Source organism: Hemibagrus wyckioides, linkage group LG05 (assembly GCF_019097595.1).
Source record: "Hemibagrus wyckioides isolate EC202008001 linkage group LG05, SWU_Hwy_1.0, whole genome shotgun sequence".
Taxonomy (NCBI): Eukaryota; Metazoa; Chordata; class Actinopteri; order Siluriformes; family Bagridae; genus Hemibagrus; species Hemibagrus wyckioides.
The window spans coordinates 20,273,800-20,290,311 of NC_080714.1; the positions used below are offsets into that span (position 1 = coordinate 20,273,800).

At 36.9% G+C, this 16,512-nt stretch overlaps 1 protein-coding gene across 2 annotated transcripts in view; it reads left to right on the top strand.

The window, feature by feature from the left end:
- kcnd3 (potassium voltage-gated channel, Shal-related subfamily, member 3) overlaps positions 1-16,512 on the top strand; it is a 138,096-nt gene that overhangs the window by 107,424 nt on the left and 14,160 nt on the right. For both annotated transcript variants that reach the window (XM_058389547.1, XM_058389546.1), the window contains exon 3: positions 7,277-7,445. In XM_058389547.1, coding sequence (XP_058245530.1) covers positions 7,277-7,445 — 169 coding nt within the window. The remainder of the gene's footprint in view (positions 1-7,276; positions 7,446-16,512) is intronic.

Genomic DNA, 16,512 nt, shown 5'->3' on the forward strand with positions numbered 1-16,512 from the left:
CATTTTTTTGCTATTTGCCATTTTTTTCTTGGAAACTTGGAAAGCTAGATGCTTTCACAGTGATCAAACTAAACATTTAGATGATGCTCATGTCCAGAAAGAGACTTGGAGAAGCTTTAGGTGGAACTGTAAGTGCTTGGAAAGTTTAGGTTCTACTAAATAACTGCATTCTAGCAACTAATTTTCACTGTTAATACTAATAAACTTATCGCTGGCAAGCTGACCTTACTAACTTAATCTAAATAATTAAAATGGATATATACAGTACCAAGTATCAAGTGTTTTACATAAACATTTAAGTACAACATTAGCATTTTTTTTTCTTTGTATCTACTGGCTAATTAACCCTTAGGCCTAATTTACATAAAATATGTATTTTTTTAGATCAGATTTTAAACTCTCATTCCTAACAAGTTCAAAACAAATAGATAAAATGTTAATGTATTAAATACATAGCAAAATAAAAGTGGGAGTTATATTTTCTGTAATTTTAATATATAAAATTCATATTCAGGATTTTTGTCAGCTCCCAAGCTCCACAAAAGACCTACATCCACTAGGGATTTCTGTATGTATCTCTACCCCCTATATGCACTTTTTTCCAGATAAGTGTGGTTTTATTGATTTGCGTGAAAGTTTCATCAAATGACCTTAAGGAAATTGTATGTACTGCTGCTATGAAAAATGCACAATAAAGGGGGGGTTGGGGGTCATGCCTTATTACACTGTAGACAAGAAATGAATCTGACACACAGCATATTGAGTGTTAGAAACCACAATTATCTCCCTTCAGTCCAGTTCACTTAATCAATTGACATCTGGCCATGAGGTCCCTCTGGTCTTGATTCTTTCTTCCAATTAATTTTAAGCAGATGGAAAAAAACACTGCAGAGTTGATATGGGCCTGGGAATCTTTGTCATCTCTAATGCATGGCACAGTTGTGAAGTCATCTCCGACCTTATTATGGTTGAACAAGTGGTTTTATGAAATGCAAATCATGGCAAAGCAGAAGTTCAGTTTCAGTAGGCATGGGTGGACATTTGCAGCACCAACACCAATTTCTATCTATATATCTGATTTATTTCTGTATTGGTCAGTTTAGTCTCTCCCTTTCCTCCTGTCTTACTCTTCATCAGTCCACTGCTTCATCTCTGTTTGATACAGTTCTGCAACATTATAGAAATAAATGTCCTCCTTAACATTGTCAGACTGTGCCATTAAAACCATTTTGTTTTCAACGTTTTCAGCACTTGAATTATACCAAGCCTTTATTAAACATGCTAAATGCCACCGAAATCTGTGAGGCTTTAAAAAAAAAACCAAGCACAAACCTATGATTACGTGCTAAATTCTGAAATGACTAATTATATGCTGTTATGTTGTTGCTGTCAAGTTAAAAATAACCTCTGTTCTGTTCCATTGGTTCTTTTGCTAACTAAACTAAACTTTGCAATTCGTTCAGAGCCAGTGGTTCAGCTGGTTTAACATTCATACATAAAAATGAATGAATGCTTGGGAGTGCACCTGACAAAACAAAACAATCCTAAGACAAGTCCTTCTTCCTGTTTGTAGTTCCTCTGTGTTACCTGATTTTGTCTGATAATCTCTCATTTTGCTATAATAAATACAGATAAGGGTTTTATTTGGTTACTATAGCACACCTGTGTCTAATTTCTAGTTTTGACTGTTTCTCGGTGTGATTTTGTTTTCACAGGAACGCATACCCACACACCTCCGTTACTAAAATGTGCTGGAACTATATGAGATTTAGTTCAGCAAAGCATTCTTGGCAGATCAGGTCTATTAACATTCATTACCTCACAGGAGAGAGAGCGAGAGAGAGAGAGAGAGAGAGAGAGAGAGAGAGAAAGCAGGGGCTACTTGAGCTGATCATAATAAAGCAGGTCTGCGTATCTGGAAAGCATAATAGCACAAAGATCATCATTATTTGGCAGAGCAGGTGCAGTAATCATTATCATGTAGAGATTTGGGGAAATGGAGCATAGGAATGAGCTGAACATGATGATAATGTAACTTGTTTACTATCCAACCCTGACCCTGACCACACCCTCATTAAATAACATTAAATAACATCGCATGCAATATATCTGCAGCATTTTCAAAATGACAAGTGCTCTTTATGAGATGTTCCATCACAGTCTACTCTATTTTAACCAGGCTAAAATTTATATTTCATTTTGTACTTTTCACCACATATGATAAGAGTTAGAAGGTTCATAAATGAAATGTCTCTTCTTTTCTGCAAACATGATCAGGCTAGCAAGTCGCATGGAAACCCAGTACAGAAATGTGGGTGATTTTCAAAATGGTTTTCAAGTGATAACTTCTTCAGTCTTTCTGCATTACCATGACTTGCAGGCCTGATTGTGTTTGCTAAGAAGAAGAGAAGTTTCATGAGCCAGATAAGTGCTCAATAATCAATGGTATTGAAATAGGATAATGGTAGAGATGAGCTTGGTTGAAATATGTCTGTTCAGAACATCTCATATACAGCATTGGAGTGAAAGTTTGATTGCTCCAGACTGTTGATCTTCAACGTTTTGAAGCTGCTGCGTGTGAAAGTGTTGTCTATGAGACTGGGTTTGTTTACTGTCAGATGAGCAAGAGGAGCTGACCGTGGTGCTGAACTCTTCCCCAGCCTGCTTTTTCTCTTCTCTATTCTCATCCACTAAACATCATCTGCCCACCTACTGATTCATTCACATTAGCGCTCGCGAAAACACCACCAAATTCCATTTCTCCACTTCTGCTTGCGCTGCGCTGCAGATTCATTCGGTCCACGTCCTGCAGTTCTCAGTAGTGCTCTCTGTCTTTCACACAATCACTCATCCTCACTTCTCCTCTCTCTACTTTGGTGGTAAATGCAACTCAGTGAAGTGCACTGAGTGAAAACACACAGTGAAAACAGCAGCTTTTAGTGAACTAGGCTAGAACGTGAAGAAATGTTCATTTTCCCTTCAGTCTGACTTTCTGCAACCTCTAATCCTCTTTGTAATGAATTACATTTTAACTGCCTTGTTCTAAAAACCTTGTTTTATTACTTAAACCATGCAAAGGCTATGATTTTTTGGGACACATTTTACTCTTGCATATAAAAATCACAAAGTGTAGAAAAGAAAACTTTGATTTGATTAGATTGATGGACTCAGAACACATCAACATAATGTGACGTTGACCAGTGGCCAATTTAGTGCAACTACACTGATGAAAACACTGCTGATGACAAAATTATGGCCATGTCAGAGATTATTATTCAAATTTCAGCATAAGTGCTGATATGACACAATTCTAAAAGCCACCAATATGAATGTTTCTATATTTGGGACTCCGATTCCTGCGCCAAAATTGGAAGGTGCTGATTGATCCCATGAGCAGAATGGAATCAAGGAGCATCGTCATATAATCTGAGTTAGAGAACATGTTATTATCCAGTCTGTTATTTTATCATCTCGTACATGGTGAGAAGTAATATCAAAGACTTTCATACATACCGTAGATAATTAGTTATTTAAACTCTGATTTGGATTTTAGACATATAACAAGTTAGTGCAGTTAGGACTTGTCGTTTTCTTTACCAAGCGTTCATGAGAGCGAGATACTCTTATTTATACTTCTTTCTTTCTTTCTTTCTTTCTTTCTTTCTTTCTTTCTTTCTTTCTTTCTTTCTTTCTTTCTTTCTTTCTTTCTTTCTTCCTTCCTTCCTTCCTAATCCTCAGTTCACTGTGTGTGTGTTTTTTAGAGTGTGTCTGCCTGTGCGTGTGTGTGTGTGTGTGTGTGTGATGGAAAGTGACTAAGTCAGTTTGTTATCGGTTTGTGCCTTATTTGGACATGAGTCACACATGCCTTTGTTTGGCTGGTCTGAGAGACACTACAGGAACAACAGCATCTCACACAAAGAGCTACACAAGAGGAACAAGGACACAGAATGAAAAGAATGTGTGCGAGTCATACACACACCCACAATGACCTCTTCCCGGCACTCAACCCCTCACTGTAGAGCGAGAGAGAATTGCCCTGTCTATCATCATTGGCTCTGAGCTATAGTTCACTGACACACACATATGTCTATAGCTGAGAGAAAGCTGTTCACTATAATGCTGTTTCCTCTAGACCAAACAGACACTTGTTTATTTCTATTCCAGAAGTGGGGAAGTGTTTTATTTTAAATAACAAATATACCGTATGTCTGGAAATCTTGTGCAAATAGTTTTATGATTGATGTCCAATTTAAAAAATACTCTCCTGTTGGTTATAATGTTCGGTTTTAGTGTCAGGAGCAGACAAAACCTGGTGTAAATCAGTGCAGATATTATTAAAGTAGTGCATTTTCAAAGTCCTTCTATTTTTAAAGATGCATTTTCCCAGAAAAAAATTCAAAAGATTCTTTGGTTCAGAGAATAGATGAGTTTTGTGTGAAGTTGTAAGACGTCGATTGTAAATAGAACTCATTCTTTGGTCAAGCTAGCTTTGTGAAAAGAAACCACTTAGTGGAGAAGTGATGAGCTCGCTCTTTCTTTCTCTTCCTCACTGTGTATGTCTTTCTTTCTCTCCCCATCTCTCTTATTTTCCCTTTTTTTTCCTTTGGTCTCTCTGTGTGTCACAGCAAAGGTTAATCATAATGCCTGTGGAGAAAGTATGAAAGAAAAATAAAAGGAGCGAGGTAGGGTGTAAAGATTGCGAGAGGAAGAAGGACACAAAGTGTCTGACATACTTTTGTGACAAAAGCTCATTTTGTATGTGATCTCAATTCTGGGAACTTAAAGAACACTGTTCAAATTTGCACTGCTGCTTTTAATGCTGGTGCATCTCTAAGTCTCTAAGGCCATTAGAGAATAAACGTAACTTCTTTCATTACTCATTAATATTTCTCTCTCATTAGAGTCGTTGTTGGTTTGGTTTCTTTACACCATTTCTTAGCAAATCTGCATTTCATAAAAGTGTCCGAACTGATTCATATGCTTTAATCTTCCTGAGGAAATGAGTCACGTCTGTTCATGTTTGTGTGTCTGTTTTGTGTGTTGCTTATGAATAAGGTTGTATTTTTGTTACGCTGTAAGGATCTGGCAAGGTAGATAAAGATATTACACTTCTTTCTATGTCTTTTTCCCAAAAAAACTATTTTTATTTGAAACGAATCATTCAGACTACAAAGTCTCTGTTCTGATCTCTCACTAGCCTTGATATACTGTATGTATGTGGGTTTTACTCATTTATTTCATTGCTTCTTTTCTACTTCTTTTATTTCATTTCTTTTATTATGCCTTTCCTCTACTAAATGGATATAATGATGAACAGGAACAGGACATGTTTTGTTAATAAAGCCACCCAGCCAGACACTGAATAGATCCCTAATATGAATCAAAGGAAAATGAATTTTATTATCCATTAAAGTTAAAAAAAGACAAGGTAAGAGATAATACACCTTAAAGGAAATGAATTGGAATATGAAATTGTGCAATACTTCTGTTTTGTTTATGCCGCTTTGTTGTGTTTCGCGGTTTGAAATCATGTTATATCCATTCTATTATCCATATATATATATATATATATATATATATATATATATATATATATATATATATATATATATATATATACACTATATCCATATATTTATTTCTCAGCATGAGACGGGACAAACAGCAGACAGAAACAGCATTAACACAATGCATATTAGTGTTTCCCTATTTCAAGTCTCAGATTTTTCTGCCACTTTATTAGTGTACAATTCATTCATGCAATTATCGAATCTGCCACATGGCAGCATCACAATTCATAAAATCATGTAGATACAGGTCAAGTGCTTCAGGTAATGTTCACATCAAACATAAGAATGGGGACAAAATGTAATTTCAGTGGCTTTAACCACAGCATGGTTGTTGCCACGATGCCAGATGGGCTGGCTTGAGTGTTTCAGAACCAGCTGATCTCCTCAGATTTTCATATGCAACAATCTCTAGAGTTTAAATAGAATGGTAACATCCAGTAAGTAGAGTGCCTGTGAGCAGAAATACCTTATTAATGAGAGAGTTCAGAGGAGAATATCCATTTCAAACTGACAGGAAGTCTACAGTAACACAAATAACCAATCTTCACAACTGTGGTGAGAAAAGCATCTCTGAATGCAACATGTAAAAGCTTGAGGTGGATGAGGTATAGCAGCTCACTCTAGGTTCCACTTCTGTATTAGAGTCTAAAGGAGTAGACAGAGACTCACTGAAACTGGACAGATGATGAATGCAAAAAGACAAGGCAATGTTCAACTCTTCATTTTTTTCCTCCTAATGATGTTTCCTCATTCAGATGTATGATTTTTATGCATTGCCTCGCTTCCACATGATTGACTCATTGGATAATTGCATGAATGAGTCTAGGTTTTATGATAATTTAACAAATTAACTGCAAATTTTCTTTTCCTTCCAGATGGAAAACATTGGGTGTCTCAGAGTTTCTTTAGATTCACTGGATTAGATGATTAGTGGACCACAAACTTGAAAAAAAAAAAAAAGCCACAAAGCTTATGATCAATTTCCAAATTTTTAAAAACTTTATAAGGATGAACATGAAGATGGTTTACTTAATCCTAACACACTTTTTTTTAATCTACAAACACAGTTAAGGATTATAGATTAATTAAGAATTTTCTGGTCATGAACAGTATTTAAAAATAAGTAAGTAAGTAAGTAAGTAAGTAAGTAAGTAAGTAAGTAAGTAAATAAATAAATAAATAAATAAATAAATACTGGAATAATGTGCAAAACCAGAGCACATTTTTATTTTTGAAAATATATGAGAACAAAAACACTAGTAAACCCGGCTTCCCATTAAACATGCAAGACTTTGCCATGACATACAACAAAACAGTTGCAAACAGTGGTTGGCTAGACACACAAAATAGAAATATTACACATAAAATAAACAGCTCTGTGTATTGTGTGTGTGTGTGTGTCTGTGTGTGTGTGTGTTTTTGGGCATCATGTCTGGGTGAGCATGTGTGTGTGGTGTGTGTATGTGTTGGAGGTGGGGTGATTTATGTTTGTATGTCTGTATGTGCATGCATGTGTTTAACTGTGTTAGTTAGGGCACTGATCCTCAGGGAGACAATCTGTAGAAACAAGCTGGACATGTATTAATGCCAGAAACCCCTCTCTCTCTCTCTCTCTCTCTCTCTCTATCTCTCTGTCTATCTATCTATCTATCTATCTATCTATCTATCTATCTATCTATCTATCTATCTATCTATCTCTCTTTCAGGTATGGTGATATGGTTCCTAAGACAATAGCAGGGAAGATATTTGGCTCGATCTGCTCTCTCAGTGGTGTGCTGGTGATCGCTCTGCCTGTCCCTGTTATTGTCTCTAACTTCAGTCGCATTTACCACCAGAACCAAAGAGCAGACAAGCGACGGGCGCAGAAGGTGCAGGTCAGTGTTGCTCTCCCTCTCCTCTGGCTAGCGTCCAGATGCTACTGGGCTTCCTGGCACTCAGAGAGCCATAGCAGCTCCATAATGCGCTACTTGTGATTGGGCAGCAGGTGTGAGAGAGCTGGCCTTGGTTGGGCCAGAGCCAAGTGTAGCCGAAAGCTTTACACCCTGAATAACTATAAAAAATCCATCTCAAATGTTCATCTAGGAATATTTCTGAATGTGTTTCACCAAATATAAAGCAGATGTCTTTATTTCAGCTGAGAAGAATAGATCCTTAACAAATTCTCTTCTATAACACTATTAATAATATTAAAATCAGCCATCTGTAACAAAATGTTTAAGCTGGAATGTTAATTTGGTGAGAATAAGCCATGCCTAAAAACTTTTATATAACATATTTTATATAACATATAACATTTTTATAACATATTTTTCTTACGTTATATATATTTATATATCAGATCTTTGCATGTTTGACATTAAGCCTCCTATAATAGAGAAATACGGGTATTATCAAGAAATTAGTAGAAGTTGTACACCACAATATCACCTGGTCATTTTAAACCAAGCATAACCTTATGGTTCAGAAAGATAGAACATCTCATCTTGTCCTTCAGGTTTTAAATAATGCAGGAGCAGTGGAGACAGTGACAAAGTCATAGAGTTGGGGTTAGTTCTCAATAGCTGAAGCAATTATGCATAAGAAAGTTGCAGGTAAGTTGAAACCTGTTACACATCAGCATAACTGTGTGTTATGTGTAACACATACCAAGTGCTGACAGTGTGATGAAAAACTTTCAAATTATAGTATGAATGCCAATCAAGAGTATGGGTAATATGTAAGTGTTCATAAGGTAATTATAATAAAATAAAAAAGCTAAATTCTTAAAATATATTATGGACATTGGAAATGTTCGGTGAATATTTAATATGGAAGCAATTGTCATAAATCTTAGAAAGTTTTACATTCTTTTGAGATACTGTGACATGATTTTCAGAAACGATTTTTACCTTGTCTTTATATGATAGAAACAGGTTTCCACAAAGTTAATACCTGATATTTGGTCATATTCATTTGTAATTAACTCAACATGAATTGGCTTATTATAGATATTTACACACCGTTACATATTTACCAGGTCATTACTAGTTTGCAATTAAACCACCTCCAAAACTGGGAAATAAAAAAAAACTAACAAGAAATTATCAGATATTATTGATTGTGAGACAGAACTGTCAAATATTGCAATGACCCAACTGGTCATTTAAACTTAAATGGAAACCGTTTGAATCCAAGCAGTAGTAAAACCTCTGTTATTTGGTCTATATCTGAGAGTCTCCTCTCTACCTCATTTCAGTTTTTACAGATCTCATTAGATAGTGGAGACGTGACATAGTTGTGATCATTATACTAACAGCGACAGAGCCTTTTTAGTAGCCATTAGGCGACAGCAGGTCGCTCAAGCATCCGCTAATGAGGTTAAGAACGGAGATTTGATTAGAAACGCCCGTCTTCCCCAAACCCACTGGCCAATCAGCACTGTCCCAAATTACAATGAGGGCCTTTTAACCAGCTAATCAGTGTCTGTCTCTGTGTTCTGTATCTCTGGCTCTCATGAGTCAGGAACCCTGATACACCAAGGCCAAAGGTTACTGTGAATCTCACACTGTCTTGTTGAGTGAAACCTCCTTTGTGGTTGCTATGGAGATTGGGGTTAATACCGATTAAACACTAGAAAATCAGACTTGTGTTTTATCCAGTAAAATCTTCAACAGGTCTGAAACGATCCATCCATCCAACATAAACAGGCTGCTGCATTTGAATGACACTTGTTAGTTTTTGTTAGATTTGTGTGTTATGCAGCATTCATATGTGATTCTTTTCAAAATCATACAATGTGATTTAAAAGTCTTTTTGTGGTTCAGAGGATAAGATCAAAAATGCCTTATAACTGATCTAAAGGCTTGTATAACCATTATACAAGAACCTTATCTTGTCATAGAAAACATGGCGTAGAATGTCTTTGTGTGTGTTGTTTATGTGTGTATGCATGTGTGGGTTTGTGCATGCTGTACTGAGCCTCGGTTGTTGGTGTGACAGATGTTTGGCTTTATCCAGATGAAGATGGCTAATAACACAGTGTGTTCCCTTGTCTCTGGAGTGTGATGAATAAGAGTATTAGCTCTGTCATTGCCTTGCGCATCTCTCCACATGCTGCTCCGCAATGACACACACCAGACCACCAGCCGTCATGTTAAGCAAACACTCCGTGGGGGAACTCGTTCAGTGACAGTGCGGAGGCCCACAGCAAAATCCATCCTTCCATCCAGTCATCCTTCTCTCCCTCTATTCTCCTCTCTCAAGTGTTTATTATTGCTTAATTAAGTGTGATCTAATTGCCTGTAAAATCACCACGGGCCTGTCTCCCTCATTTCCCATTCTCATGTGCAGTCTAATGATTGAGTCAGTTTTACTGTAGATTAGTTTGATGATAGACAGCGCAGCATGACAAATGAAGTGAGTGCTGAAAGGTTGTGCAGATCACAGGATGTAGAGTTGCAAACATAACCTCAAAAGACACAACCGTAGATACTAGATACTGTCTGTTTGAGACAATATTGAGAATTAAGAATGTGTTAAAAACATATTGATGTTGATTCCGTTTATAAGGGTTCTTCATAGAGCTGTAAACTAGGTAGGGTTTGGTTTTGTTGTTGTTGTTTTTACTGCAAAGCAAGTTTCTGCGATTAAACACATCACAGAGGGCTGCAATAAGTGATCGGCTTAAAAGTCCCCAAGAGAGAATTTCCATTTTCACTTGCATAAGCCAAAACTGAAGTTTATACACGTGTATTTACATAAGATGTACTGCTGTAATCCATCTGTAACAGTGTATAAATTCTCAGGAGTTATGTAATCACATGTTTAGTTCTACAGGTATTAGAAACACTTAACATTAAAGTGGGTCTAACAATGTCGCAAATGACACCTTCATCAAGTATGACACATATTACACATTAATAATGAGTCAAAACACTTTCAAAATGGCACAGGAACAGCAAATAAGTGTAGACATGTTCATAAAAAATATATGCGCTATTGTTATCGAAGGTACAGTACGTCTATAAATGTCTATGATCTAGTAGCTAGTAATTTCATAAATTTGACAATATTTTCAATCTCTTTAGAAATTGAGACCTACTTTTCAGAATCCAAACCTACTTTCTAATGGTAAAAACAAACAAACTAATTTAATACCTGCCATTTAGTCCTCATTTGCATACATTAGCACCGTTTCGACAGTGATAAAATAATCTGTTAGTATAGACACTGCCCAGTATTTTTTTTTTTCTAATAATCTGTCTGTCTTTGTACAGAATTGTTGCATGTAACCGTTCTAGATGTTCCACACAGTGTATGAACACATACTGTAATGCATCACTGCAGGAGCTGTTTATTGTCTTTCCCTCAAGACATGTAATCAGCTGTACATCAGAGATACTAAGGGAAGACTGGCTGATCTTTTTTCAGATGCCTTCGTACCATTAAAATGAAGGATTTCTCCTCTCCACTGGCAGAGGCACTTCAGCTGTGATGTATATGACAGTAATGACATCTCTGTTTGCCTTGCTAGTTGTTGTTATGGGAGCAATGAAGTAAGGAAAAATAGCTCATTTTCACTCCTGGAACATTTGATCCCTAGGAAATGAAGGTCATGTTTTGTCTGTGAAATGAAGGTCATTGTCTACGACAACAACAACAACAACCATTTTGAATATCATTGGTCTTTTTCGAAATATCAATGCTTTCACTCCGTACAGTGTCAGAGGCTCTGCGTGCATGTTTTTTTGTTTGTTTTTTCTGAAACCTGTTTCTCTGCTGGTATGAATATTCCAGCATCTCTTCCCTCTCTTTACTGCTTCATGATGCCTCCCACAAGCTGTTGTTATAGAATCCCATAACTGCACTCGGAGGCTTTTCCTCTATCGGGAGTGTCAACGGTTGCATTGCTGTTGACTATGGTGCCACAGAGCATTGAGGGCTAAAGTAAACTTCTTGCTGTGTGGCCTGCATGCTAATGAGGCTGCTCTAAGGCTCTATTATGCTATATTAGTATGCGTCTCTGCATTGCGCATTGCTTATTTGTTATGCTATATTAACCAATGACGGATGCTGCATTAGTGCTTAACGATGTGTTAATGTTCCCTCTGCAGCCCAGATGCTTCATTAGCTGACCTGAGATCAGTTTGTAATGTGCATCAGGAGATTCTGCAGATGGAAAGTTTTGAACAGTGCTTTGCAAAAGCTTATGAGGTGTCTTTGTCTGTATACACTGCACTCTTAGGAAAAAGATCCCTTCAAGCGTTCCTGGAGGGTTTCCAGAAAGCTTCCAAAATTGGAACGCTTTCTGATAGGGAGACTTTCTTTAGATGGACAAACGAAGAACCCTTCTAGTTTTTTTTTTCTGATAGAGTGGAAATCAGACTGGGATTCATTATTATTATTTTTGTGTAGTATATTTTTATGCATTACATCCACATGTGACTGTGAATTCCCTAAGCATTTCAGCCTTAACTAATAACAGTGAAAGCCTTTTTCCCAGCCCTCTGAGTTAACCTTCAGTCCAGGAACATCTGTGCTTACTGTTGATGAGGGAGATGGGAGGGCGGAATGAGCCAGAGAGGCACAGTGCACACTTTCTACAAATAGCTCTCCCAGATGTAGCCGACTGGCTGGGCACTGATGGGCTGCCTTGTTTGTTCCTGCTGTCACTTTCAGCGGACGACCTTGTATCGTCTCACCTGCCTGCTAAACCATACTGCATACTGCATAATACACTGCGTGAAATACTGTACAGAAGAAAAGCATTAAACATATATATAACATGTCATCTACTACATGTCATCTACTACATTGTGACTCTCTCAAAAACCCAGCGATGTGGTCCAACAGTCTAATATGTGTCAACCTGTTACTCGTTTTTGTAGCTGAAATGACACGATACTTTTAAATGCAGAAATCCAGAAAGAAGCTGATTATTTCTTTCTCTGTTGGGGGGGCATGTTTTTATATGTTTGTGGGGACTAAGTAGCTTCACAAGCATAGGAATGACTAACAGTTTTTGCCTTTTTAAGACGTTTAGCTGGTCCTTTTTTAACAACAACAAACTAATAAAAAAAGAGCCAAACAGTTGTTGTTAGGGTTAGATTTAGGGTGTAGTGTTAATTAGCTGCATTAATATTTGTCAGTGGAAGGTCCTCACAAGGATAGCTGTGTGTGTGTGTGTGTGTGTGTGAAATGTTAACATAATGTATGTGGGTGTTTTGGCTCTTGCATTAGATGGGCTTGTGCCCAATTTGAAATAAATTTGACACTATAATATTACCTACTTACGTGTCTTACTTCAGTCTAATGCTAAAGTTACCTATAGTTTCTGTAAAGATGTGTGCTTCCCACAAAAAAAAGCAAACAAAATCTATAAAATGATGAAACTGCACTACCCTGTGAATATTCTCTCCAGTCTCATGGGAAAAAAATGTTTGCATGCAACTTGAAAAATGGTGAGATTGCGTTGTTACAATCTCACCTGAATACTGCAGCTCTGTACAAAATAACTGCTGCTGTGATCAAAAGATTCAGCCCTGTACTTATCCCAAGACTCTGCTTATAACTTACAAACTCAGTATCTTGCAACACATGTAAAACTCATTGCAGTCCCTCCAGGATTTCATGATTTTGTGCTTTCAGAAATTCTCAAAATCTAGCAAATGTCGCAGTATTCGGAGGAGCTTGCAATTTTTCAAAATTACTGCTGAATCGGGCCAAGGCGTGTCAAAGTCTTTACAGGGCACAAAGACATCTTTGATTCACATGCGTCGAGCACAAAAATCTCTGCAAGTTGCATGGCAACTGTTGCAAATTCAAGCAATTTTGGCTGCAACAATTACACAAAAATCCTCTGGAGGTAGTGTCTTTTTTCCTATATGACTATGCAGTAATGCTGTAATGCCAGAAGAGATTCCCTTTTGAATTTGCTTCCTCCACAGATTCTTTCTCATATCATATTAAGGAGTTTCTCACTGCCCTCTCTCTCTCTCTCTCTCTCTCTCTCTCTCTTTTTATATCTCTCATTAGGTTTCTGCAAATTAACTATGTACAATGTCTGCTGTTAGTTCTTTACAAATAAAATGACACTGATTTGATTTAATATATTTTTCTCTAGTTATCTAATATTAATCCTATAACAATCAGCTTCACAAACTATTTATATTAACCCAAATGAATCAGCATTATTTTTTTCTTCTTGCACAAATTCAGGGTTGTACCAGTGATGTATGGATCTAGGAGAACAGATAGACAGAATTTACATCACAGTTATGTCAAAGAAGCATTCTTATATAAATAATTGGCATGAACTGTCACAATTTAAAAAAAAAATAATAATAAATCCATAAATCCTGAGAAATTTCAAATGTAAATTTCAAATTCATATTTAGTTACATACACAGTCATACACAGTATGACTGTGTCAAAAATACTGTAGTGGTTTTGCTATTCTCACATCTCACACCAATTCCACACTGACTCTAAAGTGCAAAAAAACAGGGTTTTGTTTGGGTTTTGATTTTGAGCCAGTATGCATTTCCTAATGCACACATAAAAAAAACATATTGCAGATTAGCAAATCCACTGTGACCCTGCTCAGGATGAAGCACTTGTATATGAATAAACCTGATATATGGACTGTGGTTTGGAAGCTGCAGCAGTATATATATTAATATGCATACTCTAGGAAACATTAATGACATTCGCTCTATCTGTTCCCAGCAATTTTGGCATTTCCATTTAATCTTATTTTGGTGATTGATCGTTTTAGGGAAGCATTTTTTCATTTTGAGAAACATAAATGTTATGGTATTATTCACCATACTAATCTAACAAAAAGCATCACTGCTAAATGTTCTGACTACATGCTTAACTGTTAAACAGTATTGCTCAGTCAGCATTAGTCTGGAGCTAAGAAAAGTCTAGAGTGTGATTCCATGCTATAGAAATAAGCTTTGTCTTTATTTTAAATAACAAAGTAGCTCTAGCACTTAGTCATGTAGTTTAGGAGGACATATCATACTGTATATAACAGGATGGCATTTCCTCCGTCTGTAAACTAGTGAAGTGGTACCCACCATCGCAGCCACGTCTTCCTATAATTATCTGTCTAATTCTCCATGTTTCATCTTAAACATGAAGTGTCATAGAGCACTGAAGAGAAATGACAGCTGGATGATAAGCAAAATCTATGAAGTGGCCTTCACTCTAATGAAGCATACATCAAAGGGGCGAGAGGCCACTTTAAATTCCACCCACTAGTTCAAGCTCTGAGCAGCTCATGTAGATAATAAGGGCAGCTCCTCCAGTGCTGTTGTGTAACTGCTGTACATCTCTGCTGCACAGGAAGCAGTTCAGGGTTCCAGGAAGAGTTTTAGCCAGCCAGCTGACAGCACTTTGATGACACTTCAGTTCCTGTTTGCTTGCAGACAGCCCTACCATTATAGTATTCCTATCTAACCTCACATTTTAACGATCTTGCAGCTCCCCCCATTTATAAAGTAGCTCAAACTCGATGACTTAGTGGGAAAGACAGAAAGAAAAGATTCAGAGATTTACACTGACAGCCTGAGAGAGTTCTTCATTCCTCTAAACTGCTCCATCATTATGTGAAAGTGAGACAAACAAAAAGTCTGAGCTGGAGATGGAGCCGGAACCGGAACCAGAGAACGTCTCCTGTCAAATCATCTCCCAAGTGTTGTGTATCACTGATGAGATTGAAAGACAGGTCCATGCCACAGATTAGCCCCTCATTGCCCCCCTCTCCTACTCATCCATCTTCGTCCAGCACTAACACTGAACAGTTCACACCTTCCATAACAATTACACTGCCATCTGGGGTTTTGTGCATCCGCACAAAATGCTCTGAAATAGCAAGAAAATAAGAGGGGAGGAAACCTGTGCGCTCACAATATTGACCGGAACAAAAAACTAGTCTTGTATTTTATATATCTTTTTTTTTGCTCACAGGGGACAGTGTATGTACAGAGGCTTTCAATACAAATTTAACGGACACAAAATGAGCCTAAAAACATTTATTACAGTGCTAATACTCTTGCAGTAATTTGAAAAAAAATTGTCATTAAAACTTCTCAGAGGGGAATTTTATGGAATGCAAGAACTTTCTTTCTGTGGTGATTCCTGTGTAAATGACTGCAGTTTCCTTACAAAATTGCCGTATTTGTTTGTATCTTTACTGCACTAATATATAAAGCCTAATTTAAAAGTAATCTGCTAATCTGCTGGAAACTCCAGATGTCAAACATTTTAATGAGATTTTTTTAATGGTTTACTACACCACAGAGCTGTATAAAGTTCTAACACTGAGGCACCAACGGGAAAACTAATATTTTTGATTAAATAAGTACTTAATGTGCTTTCCCCATAGATACATACATCCTTAACTAATTAAGGGAAAATAATGATATTAATGCATCAAATTCCCAATTTATTATTGAGTTTTTTTGTCCTATTATGCAATAACTGTAGAAAAACAAATACAAAACCTAAGTCATTAGAAAAAGTCATTACAAAAGTGAGGAGGATTGAACCTGGCATCTATTCCTGGGAGTTTCAGAAGGTAAACATGGCTGACACTGGATAACACACTTTTTTAACTTTTTATTACTTTTTTTTGCCAAACTGGTAAAAACAATGTACATTTAGCTAGAGTACACATTGACTTTATTTATTGCAGTCGGGTTCTTGGTTAAATGTTATCATGTAGCGTTAAGGTTTGGAGAAGCTGTGCTGATGATTTGCAATGTCCTCGTCGGCACTGTAACCACACTCCTGTCTCCTCAACTGCTGGGAAATGGGAATTCACATCATAAAATAAACGTTTGCTTCCAGCTCTATATTCCTTCCATCCGTCTGTGTCAGTTTTGATAATATTTTTTGCTTCACTGCCTTCATAAAAATCAGAACCAGTGCTAGACTGAATTCAGATTTTCACTC